The following is a 27,480-nucleotide window of genomic DNA, read 5'->3' as shown; positions in this document are numbered from 1 at the left end:
GCATTACCGAAATGGAGGTCAATAGCTTCAGAGCTGATGTAGAAGGAACCTCCTTGATCGTCTTATGCACAAGTATAGCTTCAAAAAAATATTATTGATTGTAATTTCCAATACTCTTTCCTCTCAAATATAATCTTTTGTTATTATTTTTCTTTTTCTATTGTTCTATGTTTTGTCTTTTTTTCTTTCTTCATATTTTTCCTTTTCTGATTTTAGCTCTTTGTAATAACTTAACTTGTACTAGTAACTCTTTATAATAAGCTACTATAACTAGGTAATACTAAAAATAAGCAAATAATCTGTTACTATAATAAATTAAAATACAATATTATTATACTTTCCGTGTAACACTGTATATAAATTCAAAACTTGTAATAGTAATAAAGACCAAGTCATTCGCCCTGAGGACCGGAGAATTGAAACTTTTTGACTTTGGGCGATCGATAATGGAGTGGGAGAGTGATGATAAAGAACTAAAGGCGGCCGGAGCTGAACCTCTGCCGGACGGCCGGCGAGGACTCTGCATTCACGGTTGGGAGATCGAGTCTCGCAAGCTTTCCATTCTCAATTCTCTTCATCTTCAACGGTATTCTCCTTTTCCCCTCTCCCAACATACAAGTCGATTAACCCTCATTTGTCTTTCACTGGACTTATAATGCTTCATTTTTGCTTGTTTCTTGTATTATTAAAACTTATAAACATCTAATATCCTACTTTCTTAAGCTTATATGATTTCTGCAAGCATCGGAGATTCTGGTGCTTGTTCTGTTGCGTATAATTATAATTAGTGCAACTGCTAGAAGTCAAGAGTCTACAATTTGAACTGTAGCGCACCTCGACTAGTAGTCAAGAGTCTACAGTTTGAACTGTAGCGCACCTCGACTAGTAGTCAAGAGTCTACAGCTTGAACTGTAGTGCACCTGGACTATTCCACTGGGATATGTGCTATGTACCACCAGCATAGTACCGGGCAATATGGTTTAGCTGATCATTGATAAATCAATCTGCCAACTATGGAGGACCTGCAATTATTCTATATTATGCTAGAAATCAACCTACCATAATCCTACTTCTTTGGTCCCAAATATCCTCCTTTGTTGCAATTTGGTACCAGTATGCTTTATGAAAATCACTGAGCGGACTTTCTAATTGACTATTGATTGAAAGATAAATTGATTCCAGGCGCAGTACAAGTGTAGGACTTGAGTTAGACGCAACCATGAAATAAGAATTCAAGAGGAACCTCATTTACGGTTACGTGAATTCTAAGCGAAAAACTTTAAAGTGAGCAAGATTTTTCCTTTCTAGGACTCACCTTTTCTTCAATATGTACTAGACCTTTCATTCACAACAAACATCTGAATCATATTTTATATGGAATCTTAATGAACATTTGTTTTCTTCAATACCTTGCCAAGAGTTCCATGAACAGCAATGTATCACCTTTAAATTAATGGTTGGAGATGCTTTTGAGATTCAAGTGACCTGTCTTATTGTAGTAATGCTACGGTAAGAATTGGCTGCAGATTTTTTATGCCTTTAGATATATCCATTAATACTCTGTTTTCAAGCATCTGATATCTTCTTTATTGGAAAGGTCTAGTTCCTCTCTAACTGCTAATGCTCATATATATCTATATACACAGATGGGAAAAAGAACTTCAAATGTCTCACTTGCCGGAGATGGTATTTGGAGATAATTGTTTGGTGCTTAAACATGTGAATAGTGGCACAAAGTTTTTTTTCAATGCATTCGATGCTTTAGTTGGTTGGAAACATGAGGCATTGCCGCCTGTTGAAGTTCCAGCAGCTGCAAAATGGAAATTCAGGAGGTGGTCTATGTTGTTCTATTTTTTTTAACCTTATGCTACATCAAGGATTCTGCATATGTTTCTCCAGCTTTTCTGTTAACTTTTCTATCTATCATAAATGTTTAGAATGATCATGAAAAACCAGAGATAGCTATTTACCTGTACTTTGGTTTTGGTGGTTAACTTGCTTAGGGACTTCGTGCAATTCGATTGTTGAAAGTTTATTTTTTGTTTCACTCAAGCTGAAAAATGTCTATCAATAAGGAGGGCATTGAAGTTGTTCCAAGAGTTTTCATTTTTTTTTTTTTAAATTTTCTTTTATTGTGATTTGTTGGTAAAAGGGGGTTGGGGGAAGGGGTTCAGAACTACTTTAAAACTTTGAACTGGGACTGTGGGAGTGAAGAACCCTCAGGCATGCAAGTTATGTATCCTTGAAGAATGGAGCATCATGCATTAGGTTGGCAGTAATGTAATGGTTTTGAATGTTCTGTCCTGTAGTTCCTTCATATCTGATATGTTTTAATTATTCATCTCTTCAAATCCTACAATTTCAAGTTTGTGTATTCAATTATAGATAACATATATTATCTGTATTCCATTGTTGAGGAGGTAAGAGTTGTGACTTTGTTTGGTTCGCCTGGTTGGTGCTGACTGCAGAAATTAACACTTGAAGATAAGAACACTCTATTTATATTGTGCGGTTAATTTTTTTTTTCTCAATTCAAATGCGAGAGTGCTTCATGATTTGAGACAGTGCACACTTGATGAACATGCACCAATCAGATCAACAGTGAACAATTTAAACGAATGGATAATCTTAAAGCTACTTCAGAAAACTTCTGCTCCTAAAGAAAAGCACCAATCTTCCATTTTATCCAACAGCGCCTCCTGTGTCCTTGTGGTCAGCATCAAATTGAAAGGCATATATTACTTCTTGAAAATATGGCTGGCGCTAACTCTAGAACTTAATGATAGCTATTTTATATCAGTAAAAGCACATGTAATGGCTTCTATGATTGGACTCATTTTTGAATTGTGAATGGATCTCCCTGACAAAGATGCTAACTTACAGAACCTTCAAAACTCCACGGTCTAGAGAAGATTGGGTCCTACTAGGATCAACTTTTAGGCCTTTGGCTGAATAAGTGAACTGCACAACATGAGACTATCACACCAAATGAGCACTTCCTAAGCTCAAATGGAGCCTCTCTTGAAGAAGATAAAAAACTTCCATAACTTTTGGGAAATGAACATACTTCTCTCTTTAGCTATACAACCAAATGAAACAATAAAAGAATTTGGACAAGCATATATATATATATATATATATATATATATATATATATATATATACTGTATACAAAGAGCATTTGACCTTAGAAACTTATGATCTTAAACATGCGAGAGAGAGAGAGAGAGAGAGAGAGAGAGGGAGAGGGAGAGGGAGAGGGAGAGGGAGAGGGATAGAGGGAGAGAGAGAGTGTGTGTCAAGTGTCTTAATTGCCGTTTTTCATTTCCTGTCTAGAACTTCATAATAATCACAGAACTGGCAAACATCTCTAGCATCTCTTAGATCATTGAGACCGGGAACTGAAATGTCATGGACACTTGGTGCTCTGTTTAACTATTTTGCTGATGTAGAAATCTTTATTGACCAGGGAAAAATATATTCTTTCATTTTCTAAGGTAAAGGTGAGTGTTCTGATAATGTTTACTTGCTTACTATTTTCTTTCTTTTTCTAACTCCTTTTGCCTTTTTCTTTTGTTTTTATTTTTTTGGTTTCTGCAGTAAACCTTTGCAAGAGGTGGTGCTCGACTATGACTATACTTTCACAACACCTTATTGTGGAAGTGAAACTGTTGAAAGAAATGTTGAGGTTTCTACCTTTTCCTTTGGAATAAAATTTCTTAACGATTAAGAAGGTTTTGTCTTTCAAAGTTATCTTTTGTAGAATTTGTTAAGCCAATTGGAAATTAGTTTTGATGTGTTTAGCTTAGTAAGCTATATTATCAGTTGATTCTGTTCTTTCACCTCTGGTTTTGACTCCGATATTGCATTTCAGTTTTACAACTTAGCAATGATCTGTGATGAGTTGAAGCATTATATGATTCAACATAAATTACTATGCTATCGATAACTGTTATTCAGATACTCATTTAATTCTGACTCCCTACCTTGTGAAGGTAGGGGTAAGGTCTGCGTACACACTACCCTAGACCCCACGAGTGGAAATATACAGGATATGTTTTTGTTGTTGGTGAAACCATCTTGGTGTGTTATTACTTAATATATCTTTGATTTGTCACCAATAAAAACCTTTTCGTCATTTTCCTTCCTCAATCATGTCCTTTAATTACAGCTCCTTTGCTTTCAATAGATGTTTACTTATTCTTGCTACTATTGTGCGATCAGTGTGAAAGTGCAATACCTGATGAAGGCAGCAGCTGCATTCCATGGGAAGACTGTAAGGAGAAAATTGATTTGGTTGCATTGGCATCTAAAGAACCTATTCTCTTTTATGATGAGGTTGGTGACTCAGATTTTGGTGATTTCTGGGTCATGTAACTGAGCAGTCTCATTCATGTCAACTTGATACTTTTTCACCTTTCTAGCACCAAGGTTAATTTACTTCAATTTGAACAGATAATCTTATACGAGGATGAATTGGCCGATAATGGGATCTCATTTTTGACTGTTAAAGTGGTAATGTTCTCGTTGTGCTTTTTATTAAACTGTGTTGTTATTTCAACCTTCCACAACATTAGTTGGTTTAATAGATTTGGGCTGACTTTTTCATTTCTAGAGAGTCATGCCTAGTGGTTGGTTCCTATTGCTGCGTTTCTGGGTGAGTGACTCTGCTGAACATTCTACATAAATAATGCTGTTGTTTACTGACGAAGCCATTGCATCAAAAATAATGTCATGTAGCTTATATCTCTTGTTGATGGTTGGACATGTTCCTACAGCTTAGAGTTGATGGAGTGCTTATGAGACTAAGAGACACTCGTTTGCATTGTCTATTTGGGGAGCATAACAAATCCGTTATTCTTCGTGAAAGCTGCTGGAGAGAAACCACATTTCAGGCCTTGTCTTCGGTTAGTTTACACCCCCCTTTCCGCCCTCCATGCACAACAACATACGTGTCCAGTATAAATCTATCTATGAGGGTGCCCCAAATTTTTATCCTTCTCACGCTTGTGGACACTGCAACCTGTCTGGTATTCTGAATTTTGCTAGCTCACCGACATTTTCCTTAGAAATTCTGGCCATCATAGGTTGTTTACTCATGTAGGGAATTACTAGTAATGACATTTTATCTTTAAATTTCAGTGAAATGTTGGTTCGTCCAACTATTAATATAGGCTGATTTGTATGTTGCATAATTTCTCAACAGTTTCTGATGCAGCGATAGTTGGATATTGTGGTGGGTAGATAAGTTGGCAGGGAGCAGAGACTGAGAGTATAGGTTGCTAGGAGGATTCGAACACAAAACTCATTAGGCCTGTGGAATAAGTTTGCTTCCTTTTACCAGGGGCGGCTCAACGGTTTTTGTGGCCTAAAACCACAACATATTAAAAGGCCCTTAAATTTCTTTTGTAGAATCCATATAATAATGAGATACAAAGCAAACTCTTAGGACTTTGGCCTAGTGGTAAGTGTACAACACGTGATGTGTGATTAGGTGCAAGTCACGGTTTGGAACTGTCAACAACAACAACAATGACCCAGTATAATCCCACAGGTGGGGTCTGGGGAGGGTAATATGTACGCAGACCTTACCCCTACCCCGAAGGGTAGAGAGGCTGTTTCCAGGAGACCCTCGGCTCAAAAAAGCAACAGGAGCCGATATATTAGTACCATAAAAATGCATAATAAAATAACAACAATATAAGAGATATGAAATACAGAATACGAAATACGAAATAGATGGCTGGTATAGTAAAACTAGCAGGTAAAGCCCTGCATCAATAGACGACCAATGACATTCTTAGTCTAACTCCTAACTGGCTAGTCTCACTCTATTGTGCTGTAGAAATATTCACAACTTTCCCTAACCTACAACCTTAATGCTCGACCTCCATAATTCCCTGTCAAGGGCCATGTCCTCAGTAATCCTAAGTCGCGCCATGTCCTGTCTGATCACCTCTCCCCAATACTTCTTAGGTCGCCCTCTACCTCTCCGCGTGCCCACTACAGCCAGTCGCTCACACCTCCTCACCGGTGCATCAGTGCTCCTCATCTGAATGTGCCCGAACAATCTGAGTCTTACTTCCCGCATCTTGTCCTCCATGGGGGCCACGCCCACCTTCTCTCGAATATCTTCATTCCTAATCTTATCCATCCTTGTATGCCCGCACATCCACCTCAACATCCTCATCTCTGCTACTTTCATCTTCTAGATGTGTGAGTTCTTTACCGGCCGACATTCAGTTCCATATAACATGGCAGACCTAACCACTGCTCTATAAAACTTACCTTTTAGTAACGGTGACACTTTCTTGTCACACAAGACTCCCGACCCTAACCTCCACTTCATCCACCCCACCCCTATACGGTGTGTGACATCCTCGTCAATCTCCCCGATTTCCTGAATAACCGATCCAAGGTGCTTGAAACTACCCCTCTTGGGAATGACTTGAGAGTCAAGCCTCACTTCAACTCCCGCTTCCGTCGGCTCAACTCCAAATTTGCACTCGCGGTATTCCGTCTTCGTCCTGCTCAACTTGAAACCTTTAGACTCAAGAGCATGTCTCCAAATCTCTAGCCTCTCGTTGACGCCACCTCGTGTCTCGTCAATTAGAATAATGTCATCAGCAAATAACATGCACCATGGCATATCCCCTTGAATATGATGAGTCAGTGCATCCATCACCAAGGCAAATAGGAATGGGCTGAGCGCAGACCCTTGGTGCAACCCCGTAATAACTGGAAAGTGTTCAAAGTCGCCTCCTACTGTCCTAACCCGAGTCTTAGCTCCAGCATACATGTCTTTAATCACCCTAATATAGTCAACCGGGACCCCTTTATCCTCTAAGCAGCTCCATAAGACCTCCCTAGGAACCCTATCGTACGCTTTCTCCAGATCAATAAACACCATGTGGAGATCCTTCTTCCTATCCCTGTACTGTTCCACCATCCTCCTAATAAGGTGGATAGCTTCTGTGGTAGATCGCCCCGGCATGAACCCGAACTGGTTGTCTGAAATAGACACCGTCCTTCGCACTCTCATCTCTACCACTCTCTCCCAAACTTTCATGGTATGACTTAGTAATTTGATGCCCCTATAGTTGTTACAGCTCTGGACATCACCTTTGTTCTTATACAACGGGACCATTGTACTCCACCTCCACTCTTCATGCATCCTATTAGTCTTGAATATAACACTAAACAATGCAGTAAGCCATTCCACGCCTGCTCTACCCACACACCTCCACAGTTCAACCGGAATTTCGTCTGGCCCGGTAGCTCTGCCCCTTCTCATCTTACGCATTGCCTCCATGACTTCATCGATCTCAATGTCCCTACAATTACTTAATTCATGGTTACTGTCGGCATTCCTCAATTCTCCAAGTATAATATCCTGATCCCCTTCTTCACTTAGAAGTTTATGAAAGTAGGTCTGCCACCTCCTCTTAATCTGGTCATCTCCCATCAAAACTTTGCCGTCATCATCTTTTATGCACCTCACTTGGTCCAGATCCCGAGTTGTCCTCTCTCTCGCCTTAGCGAGTCGGAATAACTTCTTCTCCCCACCTTTGTTCCTTAGTTCCTCATACAGACGAGCAAAAGCTGTCGTTTTAGCCTCCATCACTGCCATCTTCGCCTCCTTCCTAGCTACCTTATACCTTTGACTGTTCTCTCTCTTCTCCTCCTCGTCAGTGCTCCCTACTAACCGCAGGTAAGCCGCCTTCTTTGCTTCCACTTTACCTTGGACAACTGCATTCCACCACAAATCTCCTTTGTGGCCACCATTGTGGCCCGTAGATATCCCTAACACCTCTCTCGCCGCCTTTCTTATACAGTCCGCCGTCGTCGACCACATTGTGTTTGCGTCCCCACTACTTCTCCAAGCTCCCATTGCCGATAACCTTCCTTCCAACTCCTTAGCTTTATCCTTAGTTAAGGCGCCCCACCTAATCCTGGGGCGTCCTTGTACTGACCTCTTCTTCCTCCTTATCCTAATACAAATGTCCATCACCAAAAGCCTATGCTGCGTTGAGAGGGTCTCACCTGGGATAACCTTGCAGTCCTCGCACAACCTTCTGTCGCATCTCCTGAGGAGGAGATAATCAATCTGAGTCTTCGCCACCGAACTTTGGTAAGTAACCAAATGTTCATCCCGCTTCGTAAAACTCGAGTTCGCAATGACTAGATCGAAAGCCTTGGCAAAGTCCAACAGCGAAATGCCCCCTCCGTTCCGCTCCCCGAAACCAAAGCCGCCATGCACCTCAGTGTACCCACCTACAGATGACCCAATATGACCATTGAAATCTCCTCCTATGAATAACCTCTCAGAAGGCGGTATACTACGAACAATCTCATCCAACCCCTCCCAAAAGCGCTTCTTAATATCCTCATCCAAGCCTGCTTGCGGTGCGTACGCGCTAACGACATTTAAAGTACCCTCACCCACCACCAACTTAATAGTCATTAGTCTATCATTCACCCGCCTGACCTCTACCACGGACTCTCTAAGATGACTATCTACCAGGATACCCACTCCATTCTTCCCCCTCAGGACACCAGAGTACCACAACTTATACCCATCCACGTTTTTCGCCCTCGATCCGACCCACCTAGTCTCCTGTACACACGTTATATTAATCTTCCTCTTCTGCAGGATTTTCGCCAACTCTATGGATTTACTCGTTAGTGAACCTATGTTCCATGACCCGATTCTCAACCTATAGGCTCCCTTGCCCCCTCTACCTCCCCTGCTACCCGACCCACCCCCTGACCCCAACCCCACACTCTGCCCCACCCGAGGACATGCCCTTATTCTATCATCCCAGACTGCAGCCACTACACCTACAACAATCTAGAGAGGACTCGCTAGTGCACAACGGACAACAAATCAAACTAGAAGGAAACAAGTGGTAACTAGTATCCTAGTTGAAAGGTTTAACTATTGCGAAGTAAAGTAATAGTAATTTAGCTAACACCAAAAGGGAAACAGTAAAACAGGAGGTACCAACTCCCGATAACAAAACCTGTGGCTGATTTGCTGTACTCGATGTAGTTGTACGCTCACGCACCACTTCCTACCGCCCTTTGCTGACACTCGCCCAGGTTGCTTTCCTTTGCCAGTGCTCGTGCGTCCAACTTGTCTCCAATACTCCGAGAATTCCTGAAAACACAGAAAATACCACGACCCAAAAACCAGAAGGAGCTATCACCGCTACCACTAAATCGAACAAAGCAATGGCGCTAAAGTGAGCCCAAATGAAGATCGAAAATCAATCCAAAGGGGCTCGGCGGTAATCTCAGCAATAAAGCAACAATTTCAACAGTCAACCAGCTTTTAGATCCAGAGAGGAGGAATTTGAACTTTTGAAACTTCAGCAATCAAATCCCCTTTTAAATCTTCTCCGAAATTCAGTTTTTCCTTCTGTTTTGGGGGTTTTGTGATTTTTAAATCTGAACTTTTTGTTTGGATCTTTGAATTTCAGACTTGCTTTTTATGATTTATGACGGTTTGGAACTGTCATAAATGAAAATATATCCTTAATTAAGTGGAAGAAGGTAGAGGGGGCACGCCGATAATCTGTCAACTTTCGAACCTTGCACCCCATTACATTTAGGAATTTCTCTTAAAAGGTTGAAAAAAAAAATGTCCTTTCTAATGGATGGACAATAAAATATGGTGAAAAGAAATAGCCAATACATGAGTTCCCTTTTAGGAGAAAAAAATTAGATTTGATAGCGAAGGTAAATACATCATTTAATTAAATGAGAGAAATTTATCGTTATTTATCGGTATACGGCTAAAATCGGAGAGCCTGATTTTACGATCATTATGTCTTTCCATAGCTTCACCTCGAAGGCCCGGGGCACAATTCGAGGTTCGACCTCGAGGGTTCTTTATGTCCGACCTCGGGGCAACATAAATCGATGGTTATCATGGATAAGCGGGAAGTTCCCTAGGCACGTGGTCAAAGCTGACAACACCTACAAGAATAGTCTGGTACAGACTGCTAAGTAGCTGTACCAGCTACATTTCTTTGTAATAAATGCATATGTACTATGTTGGGATTCCCCCCTCCTATATAAAGGGGATCTTTGTTATTTTTTGCACACATGACATGATACAACATTCAATACAAGAACATTCTCTGTTCTCTAACTTAAACACATTCTCCCTTGATTCTATTACTTACATTTATTGCTTACATTTATTGTGTTCCATTATTTGTTCTTCGTTTATTATCCATTATTGATCATAAAAAGCTCTTATCAAAGCTGTTAGAATTGTTAGTCCTTCATCGGCCGTTCACAACCTAACACTTAGCTCGACCTCGAGGCCCCGATTCTGAGCCACTCGGTTTGCTTAACACATTGCCTTCAAGCTCTTATCTTATTTTCTAGTCTCACACTTAGCATCTACTGCCTAACAACTAGCATAAAAATAAATCACGTATTTTTAGAACCACAAAATCAAATCTAACTGTAATTACCATTTTCAAGGTAAACATTATCATTCAACTGTATAAATTTAATTAAAACTTTTAAAATATTTTATTAATAATAACTACATAAAATATATGTGACACATAGTAATACTTAAAATTGGGGCCCTTAATATTTTGGGAGCCTAAGGCAATGGCTTCATTTGCCTTACCCATAAGCCGCCCCTGCCTTTTACCAATATTTCAAAAAAACATACGTGACAACTGGAATGAAAACTTTCAAAATTAATTGCAGCAACATATTTATGTGGCATAGCACACTATTTCTTTTATAACATAAATAGTTACATCTAAAAGCACCTTTTAGGGACATTATGAACTTTCCCTTTTTCGGTACATTCCATGTCAATTTTATTGTCGGTGATAAATTAGAGAGGGAGAGAACTTTAGTTGGTTCATTTAAGTTAATGAAATCTCTTTTCTTATATGCCTATTGTTAGAAAATTCATTATTTTTACAAAATGCGCCGTGTCCAATTTTAGCACTACGCCTTAGATTATATGTTGGGATAGTTGTGATGTTAAATTGTGTTATAGTTAATTATTTGTAAGCATTCCCTTACTAGTCTTCTTAATATCTGCAGAAAGGATACCCTTTTGATTCTGCTGCATATAGTGATCCAAGCATCATCGCTGAAAGGCTTCCCATTGTAATGCAGAAGACTCAAAAGCTCAACATTACGGTGCCCTGTAAGCAGTAGTATGATCCTAGACCTAGATTGTCGTATAAGATCTTCTTTTTCACCCCCCCCTTCCCTTATGGAACTTCAGTTACATTCTTTTATTTATCGTCAAGCAAGTTAGTATAAGTACCTCAGAGTGCTTTCACTTTCTCTTTCATCTGAATTTTGATCTTTCCGCATTTTAAATGTGTTATCTGGATTTGAGGAGCAATCTTCACTGCATTCAAAGAGCGCAATCATGTGGTTGGAGGATCAGAAAAATGTGAGCGTGTAATGGCAGAGAATTGAGAATAAGTCGAGACTTTTGAAGAATACTCCATTTTAACCCCGAAATCTCTTTTGCACTTAGCACCTTCTCACTTGAACCTCTAATAGAAAATTTTGACTCTGAAAACTCGCAATATGAAGCTGCAATGACTCTTATCATTAAACTGTGTCCTGACGGCTGACATATGATCTTGTGCACCTCATGTAGTCATGTGGGGCTTTTACGTGGGTAATTATTTCAGTACTTTCTGTGGGAAGATATTACAGGCAGAGGCGGATCCAAAATGTAAACTCTATGACCTTTAAGGTTCTTAGTATTGAACTCATTATATCCTTAAAATTATGGGTTCATATCTAAAATTTGTTGCGATTTTAGTAAATTTTTGCATATAAATTTGTGCTCTGTGTCGTAAGTTATGGGTTCAATTGAACCCGTTGATATAGGGCTACATCCGCCCATGATTACAAGTATTCATGTTTCGCCTGATAAAGGGGACTCCTGTACTGAGAATTGGTAAAAAATGGAACCCCACATATTCTTTTCGTCACAGTTCTTCCCTTAGCATAACATCTGGCAACCAAATGGATGTTGTTGGTGAAGTTGCTGATAAAGGAGCAAGCTGGTAAACCAACAAAATAGCACCCATAAGGAAATTACCCAATATTACCTTATTAGAACTTTTACTAGTGATAGATTTCAACATTTGGACGTGGGTTCCAGTTATATGAATACAAAATCCTTTAGGAGTTCACGAGTTGATGGGTTATACTATAAGATTCTTGAATTGTACTATTATTACGATGCATTAAAATTGACTCAATACTTTGCATTCTAGTTGAAATTGATAATATTTGACTTTCATTATCTAACTGGTCGTCACACGGATCTAGATGTAAGATTTAGACTGGAAGGGATCACTGATAACACCACAAATTTGGAGATTTGTGGGGGGTAGGTGAGGTTGTAGGGCCCATGCTAGCCCCTTTTCTGTCTGTGCTATCTCCCCGGCCTTAATAGGTTACCAAATACCAATGCTTTGTTTTGAGAGCTTAAAAGTTTAGTGCTTGCTCACAAGACCTAAACTGAAAGTGCGAGTAGCCAACAAGGGCAAGGATGTTCGATAGGAAATACTTTGAGGTGCTCAAAACTGGAAAAAGGAGAAGCTGTTTCATTTGTTGGAGCTACGAGATAGTATTTATCAAACTTCAATTATGTCACTCAGGTACCTAAATGCATTAGATTGACATAATATTTGGTGCTTTAGTGCGATGTAAATTTAAAGTGCTATCTTTTTTATGTTAGACAATGTGGAATTTATATATGTGACCAGGAGGTCACAGGTTCGTGCCGTGGAAACAGCCTCTTGCAGAAATGCAAGATAAGGCTGCGTACGATAGAACCTTGTGGTCCGACTCTTCCTCGGACCCCGCACATAGCAGGAGCTTAGTGCACCGGTCTGTCCCTTTGATGACTATAAGGTGTTGAAGACATGTCTGGAGAATGTGTATGATTTAGAGAAGAGTATTTGCAGTTACTCACATTTTTTTGCTAACCTCTCCAAGCACTTAATTGAGAACATTCATGATGTGATGCCGGCTATTGTTGTTATGGTGTGATGCTGAATATTTTAAGCCTTATTTTGGTTGATTTGGCATGAAACTAAAGATGAATCACCCATACTTCATTTTCATGTGCGGTAATGAATTACAAAACTTTCTGAGTGGTGCAACTAGTGACTTTCTGTTTGTAATTTGCTGACATCATGTAGAACTTTAAAGTAAGTATTTTAGAAGGCTTGCTAACAGTTGCTGATTGGTAGGGGCTTAGATTTCTGTTCATCTGGAATGTGAAGGTGAAGAATGGGTCAAACTGATGTGTTGAAGTACTAGAGTTGAAAGCCAATTCAATCTATTTACAGTGTACTATGTAACATCTTAATCATGAACATTGTTGACCATCATCCCAAAGAAGAAGAAATGATGGAAGCAAAGGAAAAAAGTAAAAACATTCATTTCCTTCTCCTCCTACATCTTTGTAACTCGGAATTGGAATTTCTGTGAAGGTTCCCTCTTCCCGTAGTGCTGCAAAACAAGTGTGTGTCGTTCCCTGCACTCTCTTTCACTCCCTTGCAAATATATCTTCAAAGCTTCATCTGAAAAGAAACGTCAAAGTTGTTGCTTTTCTTATAACTTCTAGATAAAAGTTGTCCAACTTCTTGTAGTATAAATATGGTATTAAAGATCATAAATCAAAGAGAAGATTATAAATATAAACACAAAGTAGAGAACCTTCTGCTATATATTTGATGGAGATTGTGGTGTTAAGTTGTTTCAGGTGCTGTAGGAACAAAAACACTTGAGTACATATCACACTTTCGGTTTCATATCTGGACATGAGAAAAGCTTGAAATTCTTGATGTTGATCCTGCGACACTAGGTCCGAAAAAAAAATCCTGATATCAGGGAGCTGCACTACTATAGGATTCTTTTGGTCTAAATTGTTGTCCACAGTTCATCAAATTAGTTCATGTACTGATGGCCTGAAGCTGTAACAGATTGGCAAATAAAGAGTTCCATATGGGACGGATAAAACAACAATAGCAACTATGCCTCAATCCTAACTAGTTAGGGTGGCAGCTATATGAATGAGGAGAATAATTACAGCTTTAGATTCAGGTCAAGCTTATTGGGATTTGAGGCATGGTCTTTTGATTGTTGCTGGTTTAGTTGAAAACTTCCTGGCCACTTCAGATCAAATGATCCGTTCATTTGATTGGTATGCGATGTCATCTGAAATCCTGCACCAGCCTCGCTGAACGTTGCCAAAGTTGCACTTGCATCTCTGCCGGATTTATGCACAAGTGAGTGGGGAATCATACCAAGTGATCTGAACATGGGGTTATTGATTGGCAAAGTCATCATTGTCATCATCCTCTGGGACTGATACTGTCTTACCGCCCCTCTTTCTCTCTTGTGAGCATTCTGGTGGCCTCCCAACGCCTGTGAACTGTAAAATTTCCGCTTGCAGAAGTTACATGAAAAAACCTTGGCAGAAGTAGGTATATGTGACTCAGATTCTTTAGATGTTGAAGGCAAGTTCCTTCCTAAGCTCAAATTCAACCATTCTCCTTGATCAAGCACTGAAGTTCCCTGATTGCCATCTACAGCACTAATCATTCTGATCGCTATTATAATGCAGAAGTTGCCTTTTCTTCTCCCACAGTTTTCACTGAAGAGCCAGCTTGAAATTTTGTGGATGTACAAAGTTGCTTTATGTTGATACTACTCGAAAGGACTCTTAAAGGACCTCCAGACAGAGAGGCAAGGAATAAAAATGAGATCAGAGGAGGTGAAGGTGAGATCTGAAAACTGTGATTTATCATATCTATTTTCACTGTCCCCTCCAGCTGATGCTTGGTATTCTAGGGGACAATGCTTAGATCATGTTTCACTGGAGTCATTGTCAAGCCTAGATTCCCCACCGATTTCTCTCGTCTGTTCAACTAGTTCTATCTCTAATTAGGTAACCCCACCTTGATGAGTATTATTGAATTCCTTTTGATATATCAAACTTTAACTATCTTCAACTAAAATTACTAAAATAAACCAGATGGAGATAAGAAATAAACAAGGTAGACAATCCAACTATGATTCCATTTTTAGTCTTTATCATAATCCTATAGTTTGGTTTGTTTTCCGCGGCTGCGGCATCTATATTCGCTGTAGCATATAGGTATATTTGTTTATGCTTGTCTTCTGTAGCAGCATATGATTAAGATTTAGAAATCATACAAGCGAATTTCAGGAGTTGACACATGGCAAAAGGTATGGGCATTTAGCGGACCTGATTACCTGAAGCTTTTAGTTTAGTTTTGTTATACTATCAAGAACCAGGTGGTTTCTACGGGCAGAGATTTTTATCCAAGATCCAAGTATCATGCCAGGATGCTGAATTTGTTTTCATCATTTCCCCTGTTTATTCCTTGTGTTGGGTTAAAATCTTTCTTATCAAGTAGGTGAACAAGTATTATAAAGATGGAACCCAACTACAAAAACTTCTTTCCTGTATGAGAGAACGAGTGAATGAGAAGCTTTTGAATAGAATGTCGATGTTGGCGTGAGTGGTGGCAGAGTTATACTACATTGAATGTGATTGATACAAAGTTGTCGAGTGGTAGGGTCCAAAAATTTGGCAATGATGGTAATAAAAATAGGAAAAAGATGAGAGAGAATCTTTGCCAACTTTGTTTAGTATTTTCTTCTGAAGGTGGAGTATCTATGTAGGTGTCCTCATGTTGGGGTTCCTTTCCTGGCATGTTGTGGACATTATATATGAACAGCAGAAAGCCTAGTTCGCCATGAGATAAAGATACTCGTTCTCTCTCTGTCAACCTAAGCCTTGGCGGCACAGAAACCTGGTACTTATGTTGGTCTTAGGTTACACATACCTAGTGAAATAGTCTGAGTTGTATCCAAATTGGCCTGGATACATCTGTTATCTTTTTATCTATCTATTCTAGCACCGTTATTAAGTTGCAATAATTTGATTCATAGAAAATATTAACCGAGTAGAAAAGTTTAAATTATTAAGCTGCTAGGGGATGTGATTCAAAGAAGATAATAAACCGAGTCTAAAATCTGCAGCTGAAGCTTAAAATGACCATGTCTTGATTCAATCTATTTCCCTTAACCCTGCTATAAAGCACTTAATTATTAACACTTGAAAAGATACTCTCTAAATAACATAAGTTATTTAAGGCTATAATCATTTCTATATTGTCCTGCTTCAAGGTTATCTATGTCTCTAGGGTTTCCAATGAAGAGGTCTAGACTTTTTAGCTGATTAGTCAGTAGTGTCTATTTTTATCCCAAGTTACATGACAACCTGATGCACGAAATATCCCGTATTCACGTAGGGTCTGGAGAAAGGTGTATTTCAAGAAGATGTGGTGTAGGTAATCTACCCTGATACAGACATTAATGATTGATTTTATGACTCAAACTCGTGAGTATATGTTCACTACCAAAAATGAACATGTGATATCGCAAGTGCGTCTAGAAAAATGGTAGAAACGTTCTTATATAGTACTCCCTCCGGTCCACAATAAGTGACCAATTTGCCTTTTTATTTTGGTCCAAAATAAGTCTCCATTTATATAATCAAGAAAAAATTCAATTTGTTTTTCCAAACTTACCCTTATGCATGTATCCCTAAAAAGTCTTTTACGCCTCACATTAAATTATGTTGCAACATTTAATTAAGGATAGTTTGAGCCGAGGGTCTCCTGGAAACAGTCTCTCTACCCTTCGGGGTAGGGGTAAGGTTTGCGTACATATTACCCTCCTCAGACCCCACTTGTGGGATTATACTGGGTTGTTGTTGTTGTTGTTGTTGTTGTTGTTGTTGTTGTTGTTAGTCACACTAACTATTTTTATCTAGAATTTAGTATTTTCTTAATGGGTGTGCCCAGGGCAGATTAGTCACTTATTGTGGACCGGAAGGAGTAAAAATCGTTATATTTTTATTTTCTAAACTTACCCTTATATAATCAAGAAAAAATTCAATTTGTTTTTCCAAACTTACCCTTATGCATGTATCCCTAAAAAGTCTTTTACGCCTCACATTAAATTATGTTGCAACATTTAATTAAGGATAGTTTAGTCACACTAACTATTTTTATCTAGAATTTAGTATTTTCTTAATGGGTGTGCCCAGGGCAGATTAGTCACTTATTGTGGACCGGAAGGAGTAAAAATCGTTATATTTTTATTTTCTAAACTTACCCTTATATAATCAAGAAAAAATTCAATTTGTTTTTCCAAACTTACCCTTATGCATAGAATCTAGTAGTTTTTATTCAAATAATATATTTATATTAAAATATTATTAAATATGTACACATGAAATTTAGAATCCAGTCATCATTTTAAAAATAAAAATGATAATCTAGTCTTTCAGCCAAGGGTCATTGGCCTAAGTTGAGTTCCTCTTGTAACTTTTTTGCATATATCATTGGCTAGTAAGTGGACCATATTTAGCTTGGTTTCTATTTCAATCTCCGAACACCGATTTGGTGCTTGTAATGTGGTCCAAACTCTAAAGTGCCACTTAGAGTTTATTCCTTGGCTTAGATACTAAAAAGAATTAATGCAATGGGATTTGCCGACTTAAGGTGACATATCATCCAGATAAGGATAACAGAAGAAGATAAGCATGATAATATATGCCACTTGTCAATCAGATCCCTATCCTATTTCTTTTGTGAAATAAGTTTTGGAGTAGTTCTCTTTGAAAGACTTTGGTCTGTGGATATGCTGGGAGGAAGAATCTCAAAAGAAAAAAAAACTACTCCTGTGTTACTTTTTGATCCGCAATTATCGTAATGGAACATTTGCAGCTATCTGATTATCTGCATGGTGAAGAAAAAACATCCGTTTTCTTTTTTTTGGATATAAGTTTATTTGGAAAAAATCTTACTTTGCTGTAGGTGTTCATCCAGATTGCCTGCACGTAACTAGCATATTAAAGTAACTGGACTATGCAAAAATAGTACGGGTTAGCTAGTTTTCGGACTGATCATTCAAAAATAACCAGCGTTTGCAAAGTTATTGAAAAATAGCCGCTATTTTGCTGCAACACGGAAAGTTCCAGCATAATATACTGGAGATCGGTGCACCTGTGTATGAACTTTCGGCACGTGGAAAGTTCCAGCATAATATACTGAGATTAGAGCACCTGTGTATGAACTTCCAGCATATTATGTTGGATCGGTATATTATACTGGAACTCTAGTATAATATACTGGAGTATTTTTTGAATTTTGAACAGTGTTTTCGTTCAAATTTATCTTTACATAAAATGTGATTAAATTTCGATTACTTTTGAAACTGTGACTATTTTTGTTATTCAAACTATTTTTGAATTTCTCCCGTTAATTGCTCAAAAGTCAAAATATACAAATGACCGTGAGGTTGGCATATAGTTGTGATGACACGTCAATTTACTACTTTTGTGCATTGCCACTCGTAAATTTCATGTCAGAGAATAAAAGACGATTACACATAATATATGTTACGTGATTACAATTAGTGAGTAAAGTTTAATTACTTTAATATAATAAAGTATAGTTTCGTAACATATGCGTGGAATTAACTTCTATAAGAAACAATGGGTTGGTCAAATCAGGTTCTCAGGTTAAAGATCAATGCAAAATTCATGGTTATCGTAGATGCACAGTTAAAAAAATACTGAAAGCCCCAACCTCTTCTGCAGTTCACCTTAATGGAAAAACTCAATAAAATAAATGCATATGCGTGCATCTCCAGTTATACATAGTCTAGTCTAGATACATGGTTCAAAGCTGGAATGTTTAAATAAAAACTCATTAAGATAGCTGAATTTTATTTTTCAATGAAAATAAAAGTAAAGAGCGAGAAAAATTAAACCTAACCTACTATAGTCTAAGTAGATGAAACATATCAACCTCGTTCAGTCTTCAGTAACTTATTCAAGGACCAAGACAAACATTGAGTTTACTGACTACCAAGGGAGCAACCTTAAAATTAAGCCACATTAATACATTCTTTGCTTTTTCCTTAGCAAATCAATGCGCAATGACTAAAACTTTTTGGGAATAATTTTTCTTTTTTTAGTAAAGAGCGTTTAATCTCGCCAACACAAATCTAATTATCTAGGTCAGTGGAATTCAGATAACGGATAGTTATCTGTTAGTTGTAAAGTGAGGGGCCATTTGTGTTCGAATTAAAATTCAACTATTGAAATAGTGGAGGGGTTACAAACGGTCTATATATGCTTATGCCCACGCCATTCTCACATTTTTTTTTCAAGAGGTGTGCAAAGAAAATAATGCTATTGATTGACTCCTTCCTAAGTTGGAATTTCCCATATTTGGTGCTCAATTAAAGTAGAACGCTCGTGGCGGCCCAACTTCTATTATTGAATTAGGTTTGCATATCTCAGATCCTTAGACTTGACTTTTACTAGATTGAATTCCGATTGCAGCATAGATATATTAGTTTTTCCAAACTTTATTAACTATAATACTTTACGATTACTGTTTCATTTTTTTGTTTTTAAATATCTTTTTGTATCTAGACAGTTATATTTGTCATTCAATGCTCTAGCTAGATAGTGCATAGTCTTAATTCGAGGGAACACATTTTCAGCAAGGGAAAAATTAGTGAAAATCGGTAGTCACATTTGAAATTCTAGATACTTTAGAATTCCACTTTTTTTTTTTTTTTTTTTTAAAATATCTTTTTTACTATTTGGGTAATTAAATTTTCCATTCAATGCTCTTCCTATATAGTAGTCATATTTTGACTGAAGTTCCCTACAACAAGAGAGTAGAGAGGAATAGGTGAAAATAAACGGTTACCGAAGTCTCAATCACAAAACAAGTAAAGTCTGTTATACAATTCGTTACAACTTTTCACCTTTCTGTCATGCGTAAATGATTAGGTGGATAGTAGTATTTAAACAATTCATCATAATTTAATTATCTTTAATTGATTGTCAATTTAATTTAACTTTCCTCCTTTATCGTCATATTAAAAATATCCCTCTTAGGGTTCAAGGTCAAATATCAGCAAACTTTGACCATGTTTGGTCGAAACTACAACTAGTAATAAAGTTGCATCAAATTCTCGGAGAATTCAAAATAATATTCAACTATTTGGACCTGGGTACGTAAAAGAAAAATTAATGAAGGTCCTTAATTAATTAGTTATCTGAAGGGCAAAAGATTAGTGAGATATGAAGTATGAATGGGTCATCGCACACGGCGAGAACAAGAAAAACAATTTATGAGTGTCGTGATGGTCAAGTGAAGTTGGGTCTTTGAAATTAAAGTAGCTAAGTAGGGTTATATGAAGGGAAGCATGCTTCCACTATATATGATTCTTAGGTAACGATGGTGTTCAAATCAATTTGTACAGACTTTAATTATTTTATTGGGTAATTATTATCACCCAATAATAATAGTATAAAAAATTCTGCCAATCAAAATTTTTACAAATGAGAAGAAATCACTCTCATTTTTTTTTTCTAAAATTTTACTTGTTCTTCTTTTTGTTGTTGATGATGGTGGTGTTTGGATCAACTATACATCGACTAATTTCATCAATCATATATTCAGAGGCGGATGTAATATGTATCGGCACCAGGTTCAACTGAACCCAGTACTTTGGGCACAAAACATAAATTTATGTGTAAAAATTCATTAATAATGCAAATATATCAATATGAACCCATATCTTTAAATACAATATGTTCAATGCTAAATTTTTTAAAATTTGAACCTATAAAACTTAAATTCTAGATCCGCTCTCTATATATCTGTTACCTTCCATCAACACATATATTGAGTAACTTTACCCATCAAGACTTAGGTTGATGAAAAAGAAATCACCTACTATATATTTTTTGTTCTTTAAAATTAGAAAGTTATGTGAAATGTTCAATCGGAAAAAGCTAAATCTTGGATCTATGACAGCGCAAAATCCTGCATGCATGTTATAAAAAGATGTAGTAATATTCAATGCCTCATTCGTTGACTAAAATTCTCGTTAACCTTCCGACATTCAAATATAGTGTATTTAACGTTTTCAAACTGAAAATTCATACCTATGAAAAAGCGGAATTTTGATCCTTAGTCTAACCATCAAAGTCAAAGAAATATACCTGCTTAACTCCTGAATGTCATCCTTTATATAGTGATCATCCTTTTCCCCAAAAAAACATAGCAAACATTTAGCAAAAACCAACAGTTCAATTTCTTGATCCTCAACTGACAAGAAGTAACAAGAAAATGAAGTGTTTCAAGTACACTTTTGTCTTGGTCATTGTAATAATCCTCTTTGTTTTCTTGTCCAATAACTGCATGAAAGTTGAGGGATTGAGACCCCTATCTTTCTCCCCAATGGTAGAGAATTTGGTTTTACAGAGAGCATACTCAGGGCCAAGTCGTCGTGGACGAGGTCACTAGTAGGAATTTCAAAATTAGTATTTGGTTTTGTTTTTGTTAATTAACTTCTTTAGGAGTTTTATGAGCGAGAAGACAGGATATAGACAGGTTGCACTTGCCATAATTGACCCATTTTTCTGCTTATAAATGTATACAATTCTTCGACTCAATGTAAAGATTTGAGACATCAATATAACAAAAGTTATACGTTCAGCACGTTACATGTTGAGTCGCTTCTGTTTCTGTTTGCTTCCCTTTGTACAAATAATTTTGTGAGTTGAGTTGAATATCTTATTTTTGGCTCGAATTATGTATACATATATACTAAATATTTTGAAATGTATACATATGAAATATATACTTTTTAAATCAGCCTGAACTAACTCCAAAAAAATAAACATCAAAATTATAGTTCAATGATATCAGTGAAAGTCTCTAAATACAGGATTTTCTCACTATGATATCTCATTTTTACGCTATTATGACGATACCAGTGGAAGTCTTCAAACACAACTTTTTCTCTCTTCTTACTTAGCTGATCCTCCGTTGTTTTAAAAAAGAAAAAGACTCAAATTAAGGAATGAAGCAAGGATGTCGGATGTACATTGCACCGTTTCGCCACTTGTTAGTTTGGCAGCCCGGAGCAGAAAAAACTATCAAAAGCAAATTTAATGATCCGACTGGTCGTTTTGACTACGTGCCATCACGACTCTTTCGGAGGGATTTTTGGGTCGTGACGGCCAACTCCTAAAATGTTACCAGTCACAACTGGCTCTTTGTATACTTCTCCCTTTCTTTCGTCTTCCTCCCCTCTCTCTCCTCTTTCTCTCTCACATCATATATCCTTCATGTGCAATAGATCACAAGCTTCATTCTGAGGATGTAATGTCCCTATATGTTTACCATATGGTGTGCTTGCGTTTAGATCTTCCATCTGGTTACGCGGTGTTTTAATACCATCTGGCCTTTAGTGAATGCAGGTCCAGATGGTCTCTTTGAGTTCAAGCACCACAGAATTTGCACAATTGAGATTTGTTTTGATGGGGTGTTATTAGATAACTATGTTTTAAACATTTTAAGAAACTTGAATCTCAATTTTAGTATGATTTGGTAGAGACTTGAGATAGTTTAAGTTGAAATTTGAGCTGCAGTTTGAAGAAAGAAGATAACGTTTCTACATGTATAACCATGTATCCTATGTATATCCCTTGTGTATGTGTCGCAGAGAATTTTTTAACTAGATTGATTTTAGCTATGAATTTTGATTCCAAACCTGTCCAAATCATCTCTAATCTTTCTCATTTTTTTTTGTACATTGCCTTCTCCATGTATTCTTAACGAATCTCAACCATGCCCATTGAAAAACAACTTCCATAAGTTTTTAAACATTGGTAATTTTTTGTTGCTAAAAGTAGTTAAATAATATTCTATGGCTAAGTGAGTCTAAACTTCTTATATTTTAGTACATGCACATAATTCTCTCTAAAAAAAGATATTTCTTGTCGCTAAGACATGAAGGCATATTGTTAAATCGAATATCGGATATTAAAGATTTATGAGATGTCACGAGTGGGCGCAAATAATTTAATCGGTGTATCTTTTTCGGGGTGTCCGAAGATTCGATCAATTCCTACCCATGAATGAGTCGATCATAATTAGATATGAGGAATAATGTATCTTTCATCAGGTCTAATCTCATACAATCTTAAATCTTGATATTTTGTTCTCTTAGTGAGAAGTTCTTCGAGAAACTTATATAATTGTTGTTAATTAGAAAGCATGAAAGGTAAATTAAGAAGTTTGACTCTCAAATTTAAACCGTGCTGCGTAAACTGGGAGCAAGGGAGTATCAAATACTAATTTTATGTTTCCGAATTTCACCAAATACAACTATATAGTACATATGGATAGCTGTTAAATAGTAAATCTGAAACAAAAGTGTATTCATGGCTCTCTTACATTGCTTCTTTCTGTCTTTTTTACTTCTCCTAACATTGGTGCTATTGAATTTGAGGTTACATAAACATACTAGCAAACTAGTCACATACAATAAGTTTGGTGATCTAGTTTTCTACTTAAAATAAGCTGATCTTTTTAAAGCTAATTTTGGTGTGATCTTAATAATCGAAGCCTATTTGAAAATTTCACATAATCGACAAAATCAAAGAGAAATTAACTAGGGTTTTGAGTCAGTGTAACATAGAGAAGGAACTGGGAGAAATAACTTTTATTTCGTGTAAAATAAAAATAATGGGCAAAAGGGTCCAAAATATTTCTTACACCTCATTATATACAATTGGATAAGATCGGATAACTATATTAAACTAGTCAGTTACAAACAGAATCACAATTACAACCATATATCTACGTAGAGCTGGGCCAACTACATAATAGATAGACGAAGCCAATTTCCTTAATGCTTATGCTTGGGCCCAGATAGCAAAAATTCATTAGTAGTCCACTTTAATATGCTTGGTACACTCGTAGAAAATAGAATCCCAGGTTATATAGATACAAAATAAAAATAGGAAGTGAGACGGGCACACAAATATAAGATAAAATACGACTCAACTTTGCCACCATTTTGCTAAAGGTTATGGAAGACAAGGAAATAATTGGAGATTTTAACCCACCAAGCTGTCACAAACACATGCTGCCCAATTACTATTAAAATAAGCAGTCGAAGAGAAATTTGGTGCTAAAGATTAGAAGAAATCATGATCAACACCCTTTAAGGCTTCTCAAATGGTGCAAAGCTACTGAAATGTAAAGCGAACGAGTAGCCCGATTGAACCAACTCAGCTATTGTATAGAGAAGCATAGATCATGCCTCGTATGGATAAAAATAGAAGTTTACCAATTAAAATACTATAAGTAGTTGGACAGGGAAGCAATTCCCTTGAATATGCCTTCATCTTCACATTTAAACCCAAAGGGCAAACCACTGGACTAACATCCAAACAGTCATACTCCTTAAATAAATCAAGAATAAACTTACTTTGGTTTAAAAGAACACCACTGTCAAGTTAAGTGGTCGCAATTCCCAGAAGTAAGTCAAAGAACCCAAATCCTTAATTTTGAATTCCCTATCTAAATACTATATAAGATCTTCTACTTCAGAAATATCATCCCCTAACAAAATGATATCATCAACTACACAACCAAAACTACCAAATTCCTAAGATCACTCTTAACAAACAATGAATAGTCATTAGTAGAGTGAGTATAACCTCTTGAACATAATGACTTAGAGAACTTAGAATTCTATTGTTTTGAAGTTTGTCTACGACCATAAAAAGACTCTTGTAATTTACAAACCAAGGGAGTAGAAGTAGAAGCAGACAACTTTATTATAGGTGAGAATGTTTCAGTAAAGTCTATTCCTTCAGCCTGAGTGTCTCATCTCAACAATATTTTTGCTTTATATCTTTCAACACTACCATTAGTCCTATATTTTATTTTGTTGATCCACTTATAACAAATAGGCTTCTTTCCTTTAGGTAACTCAATATTATCACAACTGTGATTGGCTTCTAAAGCCTCCAAATTCCTTCCTCATAGTCTCTTACCGGCTAGAATATGAGCAGCTTGAGAATATATAGTAGGTTCTACATGTGAAAAAAATAAAGTTAATTTTTTGGAATAATATAGAATTCTCTAGTATGTCCTAGTTTAATATCCTTGATATTTATCTAGTGAACATATCTAGATATTCTAGAGTGTTGTTAGAAGATAAGGTTGCTAGAATCTTCTTTGTACATTATCTAGAATCATATCTAGAATCATCCATAGGCTAGTATAAATAGGGGGTATCTTGTTCATTTGTAAGCAAGCCAAAAAATCAAAAAAGCCTTCTTTCCAAAACAAGTTCTCTTATCTAAGATCTATCTTCTCTTTTCAAGCTTCCTCTTCTTTAGTTGAATCCTCCAATTTTAGTTAACGATCTTGGGCTAGCAGAAAGTCTCCAAATAATATTCTTCTTCTGCCATTCTTTACATGGTATTAGAGCCATAAGTCGGCTTCTGGATTTCAAGGTCGGGTTAGTGGTTGATTCAACTGGTTTCTCTAAATGGATTTGGGTGGTCGTGCTAATGGACTGGGGATTGAGTTATTGAACCAGTCCAACTACAAGGTATGGAAGACTTGTATGGAGTCATACCTTGTTGGTGAGAATTTGTGGGAAGTTGTCAATAGGAGTAACACAAGTCCTCCTGCTGACGCATCGGAAAATAGCAATGCACATAAGAAGTGGAAGCAGATTAATGCTAAGGCAGAGTTTATCCTAAAAGAGGTCCATCTCTCGTAATTTATTTGATCATATTATAAGGTGTAAATCAGCTCATGAAATATGGAAGATCTTCGATCGGCTGTTCAACTAGAATGATGAAGCTCAGCTACAGATTTTGGAGAATGAGTTAGCTAACACCACTCAAGGTAATCTCTCGATCGCCGAGTATTTTTTGAAGGTTAAAATCTGTGTTCTGAAATTTCTCTATTGAATCCGGACGAGGCTATCTCTGAAGCACGAATAAGAAGAATTATTATTCGTGGCTTAAAGCTAGAACATATTCTCTTTGTTACATCGATTCAAGAATGGATTCAACAACCATCTTTGAAAGAATTTGAGAATTTGCTATCGTCACAAGAGCTATTAGCCAAACAAATGGCTAGTGTATCTATCAAAGAAGGGGAAGGAAATGCTCTTGTCGCCGATAAGAGGAATTTAAAGGGAAATCAAGAGATAGCATGCACTTTCAATCCTCAAGTGGTTCGAGCTCGCCAGGAAAGAAGGGGGAGTCTTCCAGCAACGGTAAAAAGCCTTTAAAATGTTACCGTTACGGCAAAGTCGGGCACATAAAAAGATATTGTTGAGCCAAAGAGAGCAATATAGCTCAAATCGAGGAAGTTGCTGAAGAAGAAGAAAAAGAAGAAGCCTGGGGAAAGTGCTTCACAGTGGAGACTCGAGCAATAACTGCCATGACTTCCATAAATTTTGAAAGAGACTGGATCGTGGATTCAGGATGTCGGCACCATCTCACTGGAGATCAATCCAAATTCTCTACCTTTCGCGAATACAACGGACATGATGTCATTGTTACAACAGATAATATAGTCCATAATGTGGAGAAGGAAGACACTTTGTGATCAACGAGAAGCAAAAATACACTATCACCCTCAACAGTGTCTTTCACATTCCAGGTATGAAGAAAAATCTATTTTCAGTTGCAAATGCTATAGATGCTGGAAACTATTTGCTATTTGGCCCACGTGATGTGAAGTTCCTCCAAAATATCAAGGTACTCAAGGCAGATATCGTTCACTCAAGTAAAAGAGTTAACGAATTATATGTCTTATCTGCCTCTAATTCATATATTGAAAAGATGAGTAGCAATGATAATACACATCTTTGGCATGCTAGACTTGGACATCTAATCATGGATAAATTAAAAGCCATGGTAAAGTTGAATCTAGCAAAAGGTTTTCCTAACTTAAAAAATTTTGATGGAGGAGAGGTTTGTGAAGGATGTCAATATGGAAAGGCACATCGTCTTCCATTTGATAGATCCTTGTCAAGGTGCAATGCCCCACTAGAACTTATTCACAGTGACTTGATGGGGCCAACGAGAACTCCTTCATTTTCAGGCTACTCTTATATGCTAATTTTCATTGATGATTTTACTAGATTTACTTGGATTTATTTGTGAAGCACAAGTCAGAAGTTTTCAGTAAGTTTATGGAGTTCAAAGAAACTGTTGAAGGTGAACTCGATTCCAGAATAAGGCGGCTACGAATTGATAATGGCGGTGAGTTTACATCATATGAGTTTCTTTCCTTTTGTCGTCAACATGGCATTAAAAGAGAGCTGACATGCGCTGATATGCCACAATAAAATAGAGTGGCTGAAAGGAAGATCCGACACTTAACTGAGACATGTAAGAGTTGGCTTCATGCCAAGAATTTACCTAGAGCCTTGTGGGCTAAAGGTATGAAATGTGCAACGTACGTGATTAACAAAATGCCGCTTTCTCCAAATAATATGAAGTCT

The 27,480-nt window shown here is 37.2% G+C and overlaps 1 protein-coding gene and 1 long non-coding RNA gene across 7 annotated transcripts; one reads left to right on the top strand and one right to left on the bottom strand.

Moving 5' to 3' along the window:
• The first annotated feature begins 381 nt into the window (after window positions 1–381).
• LOC107812027 (TIP41-like protein) lies at window positions 382–18,428 on the top strand. Of its 6 annotated transcripts, none has more exons than XR_012702135.1 (11): window positions 382–586; window positions 1,647–1,832; window positions 3,601–3,688; window positions 4,225–4,338; window positions 4,456–4,515; window positions 4,616–4,657; window positions 4,779–4,907; window positions 11,083–11,198; window positions 13,775–14,540; window positions 14,648–14,803; window positions 17,937–18,428. XR_012702135.1 is itself a non-coding variant. In XM_075236988.1 (9 exons), coding segments are annotated over exons 1-9 (879 nt in total). In that variant the 5' UTR covers window positions 382–446; the 3' UTR covers window positions 17,938–18,428. The 6 variants fall into 6 exon arrangements, 4 of the variants coding, with proteins under 4 accessions (XP_075093089.1, XP_075093090.1, XP_075093088.1 ...); XR_012702134.1 differs by having other exon boundaries at window positions 1,647–1,835; XM_075236988.1 differs by lacking the exons at window positions 13,775–14,540; window positions 14,648–14,803 and having other exon boundaries at window positions 1,647–1,835.
• Window positions 13,314–13,877, bottom strand: LOC142172918 (uncharacterized). The gene is made up of 2 exons (XR_012702136.1): window positions 13,738–13,877; window positions 13,314–13,601 (listed from the first exon to the last, which is right to left on the bottom strand). It is a non-coding gene; the product is annotated as an uncharacterized LOC142172918 (long non-coding RNA).
• Window positions 18,429–27,480: the final 9,052 nt, after the last annotated feature.

This window comes from Nicotiana tabacum, chromosome 18 (genome assembly GCF_000715075.1).
Source record: "Nicotiana tabacum cultivar K326 chromosome 18, ASM71507v2, whole genome shotgun sequence".
NCBI classification, from domain to species: domain Eukaryota; kingdom Viridiplantae; phylum Streptophyta; class Magnoliopsida; order Solanales; family Solanaceae; genus Nicotiana; species Nicotiana tabacum.
Note: the sequence above shows the minus strand (reverse complement) of the source record. Positions and strands in the feature narration are given on the sequence as shown.